Source organism: Dendrobates tinctorius, unplaced genomic scaffold (genome assembly GCF_039654945.1).
Source record: "Dendrobates tinctorius isolate UK_male_01 unplaced genomic scaffold, ASM3965494v1 ptg000315l, whole genome shotgun sequence".
Taxonomy (NCBI): Eukaryota; Metazoa; Chordata; class Amphibia; order Anura; family Dendrobatidae; genus Dendrobates; species Dendrobates tinctorius.
The window spans coordinates 4092841-4101121 of NW_027361982.1; the positions used below are offsets into that span (position 1 = coordinate 4092841).

General features: G+C 42.9%; 1 protein-coding gene across 1 annotated transcript; it reads right to left on the minus strand.

Moving 5' to 3' along the window:
* Positions 1 to 4384: 4384 nt before the first annotated feature.
* Positions 4385 to 7586, minus strand: LOC141073830 (carbohydrate sulfotransferase 4-like). Its single transcript, XM_073561296.1, has 2 exons — positions 7446 to 7586; positions 4385 to 7276 (listed from the first exon to the last, which is right to left on the minus strand). Exon 2 carries the CDS (start codon positions 7165 to 7167, stop codon positions 6016 to 6018), a length of 1152 nt encoding a protein of 383 aa, XP_073417397.1. The 5' UTR covers positions 7168 to 7276; positions 7446 to 7586; the 3' UTR covers positions 4385 to 6015.
* Positions 7587 to 8281: the final 695 nt, after the last annotated feature.

Here is an 8281-nt window from a genome sequence, read left to right on the forward strand (position 1 = left end):
TTGGACAGTAGAAGATTGGAAAAACGTTGCCTGGTCTGATGAGTCTCGATTTCTGCTGCGACATTCGGATGGTAGGGTCAGAATTTGGCGTAAACAACATGAAAGCATGGATCCATCCTGCCTTGTATCAACGGTTCAGGCTGGTGGTGGTGGTGTCATGGTGTGGGGAATTTTTTCTGGGCACTCTTTGGGCCCCTTGGTACCAATTGAGCATCGTTGCAACGCCACAGCCTACCTGAGTATTGTTGCTGACCATGTCCATCCCTTTATGACCACAATGTACCCAACATCTGATGGCTACTTTCAGCAGGATAATGCGCCATGTCATAAAGCTCGAATCATCTCAGATTGGTTTCTTGAACATGACAATGAGTTTACTGTACTCAAATGGCCTCCTCAGTCACCAGATCTCAATCCAATAGAGCATCTTTGGGATGTGGTGGAACGGGAGATTCGCATCAGGGATGTGCAGCCGACAAATCTGCGCCAACTGTGTGATGCCATCATGTCAATTTGGTCCAAAATCTCTGAGGAATGCTTCCAGCACCTTGTTGAATCTCTGCCATGAAGAATTGAGGCAGTTCTGAAGGCAAAAGGGGGTCCAACCCCTTACTAGCATGGTGTACCTAATAAAGTGGCCAGTGAGTGTATATATATATATAGTATATACAGCTCTGGCAAAAAATAAGAGATCACCACATCAAAACCCTGTCATGGGCAGCCCATTCTCCAGACCTGAACCCCATTGAAAACTCCTGGAATGTAATCAAGAGGATGATGGATAGTCACAAGCCTTTTAAACAGCTCTGGTGAAATGAAAGATGCTTAGTGATTGGTTGCTATGGCCAACACAGGCAGTGTAACCTGTTGTGGTCAAGAAGATGTGCCTATGAAATAGATATATTAGATATTATATATATATATATATATATACATACAGGGGCGTAACTAGAACTGATTGGGCCCCATAGCACTCCCTCAAAGACACACCCCTCCAGAAACTACATTTCCCATAGGTCCATGCGGCAGGCAGCTCTGCAGAGAGCTAATAGACAGCAAGGGCTCAGGGAAGGGGCGGGACTGAACTAGTCTGAAGCAATACACTCTGTGACTGGCTGCAGGCAGGGAGGCGGGCCCAATATGTGCTTCGCTCCGCACAGCAGGCACAGAAATGCAGCGTAGGCTGCAAAATCATAGTGTACATTTTTTTCCGCCGGGGCCCCGGATCCCCTACACCAGTGGTCCCCAACCTTTTTTGCACCAGGGACCGGCTTCAAGCAAGACCATTCTTCCATGGCCCGGCAGGACGGGGATGGAGGTGTGACAGGGGCGGGGCTTTGGTCATAAGGGGAAGGGGCTATGGACGCGGTTGTAGTTTAGCAGTGCATACTTATCATTTAATTATAACATTTATAATGTGACTCAACTCACCATAGGTTTTGAATGAGTGGGAGCACCTTGCTTGTTTCTCTGTTTCAGTGGGACCACTGGGCTACTTCTACTGATGACCGTCACTGCTAATGATGATTGGAACCTACAAGGAAATGGAGCATTGAGCACTTAAGAAAAATTGTACTGGAGTACTGTACATGCTGATTATTTTCTAATCATCAGAAAATGTATGTGTGGTTCCCCCCGTCCGGTGCAGCTCTGTGTGGCTTCCCCTGTTGTATGCATGGCTCCCCTGTCCCATCCTTGTACACATGGCTCTGCTCCCACTCTCCCATCCTGTATACATGGCTCTGCTCCCATTCTGTACACATGGCTCCGCTCCCACCCTCCCATCCTGTATACATGGCTCTGCTCCCACTCTCCTATCCTGTATACATGGCTCTGCTCCCACTCTCCCATCCTGCATACATGGCTCTGCTCCCACTCTCCCATCCTGTATACATGGCTCTGCTCCCACTCTGCCATCCTGTATGCATGGCTCTGCTCCCACTCTCCCATCCTGTATGCATGGCTCTGCTCCCACTCTCCCATCCTGTATACATGGCTCCGCTCCCACCCTCCCATCCTGTATACATGGCTGTACTCCCACCCTACCATCCCGTATACATGGCTCTGCTCCCACCCTCCCATCCTGTATACATGGTTTCCCTGTCCCATCCTGTATGCATGGCTCCCCTGTCCCATCCTGTATGCATGGCTCCGCTCCCACCCTACCTCCCTTGTATATATGGCTCTGCTTCCACTCTCCCTCCCTTGTATATATGGCACGGCTTCCACTCTCCCTCCCTTGTATATATGGCTCTGCTCCCACTGTCCCTCCCTTGTGTATATAGCTCTGCTCCCACTCTCCCTCCCTTGTATATATGGCTCTGCTCCCACTCTCCCTCCCTTGTATATATGGCTCTGCTTCCACTCTCCCTCCCTAGTATATATGTCTCTGCTCCTACTGTCCCTCCCTTGTATATATGGCTCTGTTCCCACTCTCCTTCCCTTATATATATGGCTCTGCTCCCACTCTCCCTCCCTTGTATATATGGCTCTGCTCCCACTCTCCCGGCCTCCCTTATATATATGGCTCCGCTCCCACTCTCCCTCCCTTATATATATATGGCTCCGCTCCCACTCTCCCGGCCTCCCTTATATATATGGCTCCGCTCCCACTCTCCCTCCCCTGTATATATGGCTCTGCTTCCACTCTCCCTCCCTTGTATATATGGCTCCGCTCCCACTCTCCCTCCCTTGTATATATGGCTCTGCTTCCACTCTCCCTCCCTTGCATATATGGCTCCGCTCCCACTCTCCCTCCCTTGTCAATATGGCTCTGCTACCACTCTCCCTCCCTTGTATATATGGCTCCGCTCCCACTCTCCCTCCCTTGTATATATGGCTCTGCTTGGCTCCCCCATCCTCCCCATCATACTTACCCTCACGTCACTGAACTTCCCTCCCGTCGCTGAACTTCCCTCCCTGCATCTCACGACGCTTCAGCTTCTTCCTGTGCGGAGCGGTCACGTGCTACCGCTCATTAAGGTGCATGAATATGGACGCCACGCCTATGGGAGAGGAGTAGCGTCCATATTCATGACCTTAAATGAGCGGTACACTTGACAGCTCAGCGCTGGATGAAGCCGCCGCACCGACAGGGACCACTGTGCAGGGTGAGTATCAGCTGCTACACAGCTGCCAGCTCCCCTTGTGTCCGCGGACCGGCAAGAGCACTGCAACGGCCTGATGCAGGGCCGCGGACCGGTGGTTGGGGACCCCTGCCCTACACTACACGCACCGGGCCGGCGGGCCCCCAAGACAGCATTGGCAACCCACAGCAGCCGCCGGAGCGCTGCAGTAATGTACTTAATCAAATTGCACTACCGGGTAGCGCCGATCGGAGTCGGGGACCCGGGCCCCTATATGGGCCGGGCCCCAAAGCAACCGCTTCGGCTGCTACCCCGGTAGTTACGCCAGTGTGTATATATATATATATATATATATATATACAGTATATATATATATATATATATATATATATATATACAGTATATATATATTATTTATACGGGGCTCTGCGTGTGGAGTGAGTGTGGCTATGTGGAGTGGGCATGGCTTGATACACACACACACACGCACATACATACATACACTCATTTTTATATATACAGATCTTTAGCTTTGTCGCCATAAAAGGGGGGCCCCAGACACATTTCTTGCACAGTGGCCCCAAGCTGTCAGTGTCCACTCCATTTAAATTACTAATTTATATGTTAGCTAGTAATATGTGTAATATGTTAATGTGCCATTCTGCCTTGAGCTTGCCCTGAAGAAAGTCTCTATTTTCACCTTTTCATTTTACTTGACATCCTGAGCAGTTAATGAGGATGACGAATCACACGTCTGTAATCCTTAGTAATTGGATCGTTTCTCTGCCCGGCAGCTATTATTACTTTCTCATTCAATGATGTATCATGTTCATCTACTTTCCATATGAATAAGTTTACATTGCATTGATGGAAAGAGTGAAAATCTTTAAAATTATGCCTATTTCATTATGTTTTATGCAAATTTATCTTCTTTATTTCTTTTAAATTATTGTCTTAGGAAGACAGACACTATTTATGTCATACATCCTGAATGCAAAATAGATAACTTTCTTGATAGTCCTCATTAAAAATGTGTCAAATTTGTCTGTAGTGTCTACTTAAAGGTGTGGTTATTTAATTTCTATCCTATATTCCTATCTATTTAATGCCACAAATTGAGAAAATAGATATCCGGCACCGTTGTGTGGAAAAATACCCTGGATGTCTGCACATACGGTATATTTTTCACATTAATAAAAAAACACCTTAATCCCACTTGGAACGGGTGCTCAATCCCATGTTGAAAAAACAGAACATTTCGTTGTGAAGAGAAAGAAAAAATAGGATGGCACTCACCGTTCATGTGAATCAAATCACTTTATTTCACATACACAAGGCATCGGCATAGGCACGGGAGCAATGTGCTGGAAGACGGTCCGTCAATTCCAATGTATGCTCAGTAGATTCCTGTCACTGTGCATTATGTACAATGGCAGTGCACTCTCTCCCCAGCTCTGATCAGAAATGACGAGTCGGAAAGAAACAAAAGTGCACTGTCACTGCACGTTGTAAAAGTACCCGATATTCAGAAACCAGTGCTTCTCCACAAGTGATGCTACAATTGTCATGATTTGTGCCCTCCCTATCCACCTTGTCAGTATAAAATTAGCTGTGTACATGCAATAGATGACAGCCAAATGCTCATTTGGTTTTCACTGCGGGCACCCCCTTACACAAAAATGTTCAGTTTGGCAAAACTTTAATGTGTCTTTAAGGTGGACAGTGGAGAAAGTCACTGTCAAATTGCACAGATAGTGGCTTATCTACAGAATTAATCAAACTACCTAACCCTTATCTTACCTGAAATCATGCTTTGGAAGAGATTCAGTTGATCCTAACAATATCAATAAGTTTGGTCTAATCTGTATAAGGGCCTACAGACATAACAGCAGTAAATAAGATTAGGAAACAAATCGCAGTTCAGAGAATAGAGAAGGGGATAAAGCATCTAAGTTTTCTTAGAGGGCAGATCACAGGTATACTATATCAGAGTAGATGGGGAGGAAAGCACACAAAAGGCAGTGGATGAAGGTGAATCACACTAGCATTGTAAAATGCAGAGAGGAGAACATCCAAAGCAGACTTTACAGGGAGAGGATGGGGGCATAACACCCTATTTGGCATCTTTGCGAAGCACAGTACTGAGCTTCTGCTGATGCTTCCGATCTACAATTGGGATTATTTGTCTAGTGTAACGTTACTGTGTTTTATATACAATGTACAATTCATTAATTCTGGCAGGAAACTAGGCCATACCCCATACAGAAGGTTCACTTTATTTTCTTCTCAACGATCTTAAAAAACTATGTAGAGTTCAGAGACTCAACTAGATCCTTTTCTAAAAATTTCTTTCATCTAAGGTAACTGATTTCTGGAATTTTTCTTACATGGCTGATGTTCAGCTACCATGCATTGACGCCCCTGTGGCGTAACATCAAAGAACGCCACTAAGTTATAATCACATTGATCTATCTAAACTGACACAATACACAAAATAGAAGCAATTGCTAAAATAAATTACAATATGATACATTTGTGGACTGTTGGTTGGAAAAATTGAAATGGCCATGTTCTATAGATGGCAAATTTTGTACCATATTTACAAGTATTCCCCAAAATCTCCCAGAGTGTCTGGCACTGGCAGCCATTTTTCTACATCGCACGTGCTCATTTGACTGAGTTGTTGTGAGGAATTTGACCTTAGGGCCATTCTGTCTGTAAATGATCAACAACAGCCGGAACTATCTTATGGTAAGCTGATGCCTACTTCATTACAAAAAGGTTCATTGGGGCATAAAACAAGCAGTCACTTCTACACAGCAAGGGCAAGAAACTCATATATATACCATCATATAAATAACATATTTTACTTATACAGAGCATTTTTTATAATATAAACATTCATTCATTCATTTTTCAGTATTTTTTTTTACTGGGTAAATTTTGTCGACGACCAATCCTTCACTAATACATCCAGATCTAAATTCTTCTGGTCCTCCCTGGTTCTTACAGGCAAATAACCAAACACTCTCATAGATCCTTTACACATTAGTTGAACTTGGTGGACAAAATTGAAATCAGCAGCAGTTCTCCATTTCTCGATAACCTTTGAGGACACTCTGGAGAAGGCCATGAATCGTTCAGTTCCTCGAATCTCTTCATGAGTGATGTTATGCATCCATTGTTCCATGTCTTTAATTATATGAAGCTCAGCAAAATCAAACATTTGTCTCATGCTTTCAACAGGGTATCTGGCCAGATCCTCATGACGGATGACCATATAGCGATCATTCAAGAACTTGGAGGATCTGGCCAGCTTATTGATCTCAGTCTGAGCTTTACAAATCTTTGCCATGACTTCGCTTATTGTAAAATTCTTCTTCTTAGAAACTTCATTTTTAAGTAAAATCCGGTTCTCGATGTTAAGGACAAAGCTTTTCCTTGATAAGGCAACTGCTCGAGGGTCCCTCACGAGATGAATAATCCTTAGATTCAGATTGGGGTCCCGCAAAAGTGGAAGAAGGATGGAAAGATCCAGGATCCTAACTGTTTTCATCACCACATGAGTATACATTTGACAGACATTTGACATTTTATCTGTAGAAGAGTTCACACATCGGAGAAAACAGGCTTGCCTGTTATAGCCTTCAGTTGGGATAGAGGCAGTGCAGGCTGGTGGGGTGCAAAGAGCTCGACTTTCCGCAAAGAACCCAATCTCTGAAATGTATTTTCCTCCCTTTGGAAGGTAATGTTGGAGGGGTGAGAAATCACATGTGAAGAAAGAATGGAAGAGATCCCTCACTGCATAATGAAGAAGCTCTGAACTTTCCTTCTGAAACTTCATCCACACAGCATGACCAGGCTCGAAAAGGTAGAAGACATCCTTGTGGTGGTTGAAGATCTGTCCAACGAATGAAGAGCCGGATCTCCAAGAAGAAATAATGAGGATGTGGACGGGCTTTGCTTTGGAAAAAGAGGAGGAAGAAGTACAAGAGGATTTGCTGAAGAGGAATTGTGAAATGTACAAGATTGAAAAAGACATAAAAAGTAATAAAAACACAAAATTTAAGCGTAGAGTCATCACGTGGGAGATTCTTGGGATCACGGAAAGCGAAAAAAGGAAGACTGGAAGAAACGAGGCATGAGAAGATGAAGAAACTTCTCCTGAGAATACATTGACAAAGAAATCACTGAATATTAGGAAGGAATGGAAAAGAAGACAAGATTTAAACATTTGAGGGAAAAAAAACACAAAAACAAAGATTTAGTAACTAAAATCCCCAAAATATTAACTCAAATTAGAAATTAAGATTCATAATTCTGCAGTTAGTAACTTTCTATGAAGATTTATACCCGTACCTTTTGGAGACTTTAGCAAGTCAGCTGCATAATGTCTAAACTGTCAGGAAAATAAATGAGGACCGTAGTTTTTCATTACCAAGAGAGATAGCAAGTATGGTCCATAAAACCTGCTGTTGCGTCACACTAAGTCTCTTATCACCTGTTGTGTTCTATGAACCTTGTTTTTTTTTCTTGTTTGTTCCTTAATTCAGGGGATAAGATTCTGCCATGGTTTATGGTTTGGACATCACTGGGCAAAATTGTTATGCAATTTTTTTTATAGATATCTTTTTAAATTATTAACTCTTATTATATGGTGTCACAATGTAATAAGATATTGAACGGATTGATGTTTTGTATTTTTTTTATAAAAAAATAGGAGAATTTGTATTTACAGGTTTGTCCTCCAATGGCCATAATGTAAAGGATGCAGGGACGTTACCTCCTAATGGGCTTTTGCCTAGTAAAAATATGGAATAAAAAGTGATTAAAAAGTTGTATGCAGCAAAAAAAAAAAAAAAAGCTACAGTCTATCCTCCAAAACATTCAACCCCATCAACTATTATAATACATAATGCAACTTTATAATAGTACACGTTTTGGAATGTGGCGACATAAGAACAATTTTAAAACCAAAAGTGTTTTTTTGTGCAAAATAAGAGAAATTTAGTATGAACATATCAGTATTGAGAAGTATAAAAAAAAAAATGTTTTTTTTTTCCTATGCAATACCACTAAGATCTTTCTCCTTTGCATTTTATGGTTAAAGGTAACTGATTTCTGCGCAAATCAAGTCCTGTACGAATTTTTTTAAAATTGCCGAAACTCCCTGGGTTTAATCTAAGGTTATATTT

Excerpts from the sequence above, each read along its gene's own strand:
- LOC141073830 (XM_073561296.1), bottom strand. The coding sequence starts at position 7,167 with ATGACTCTACGCTTAAATTTTGTGTTTTTATTACTTTTTATGTCTTTT.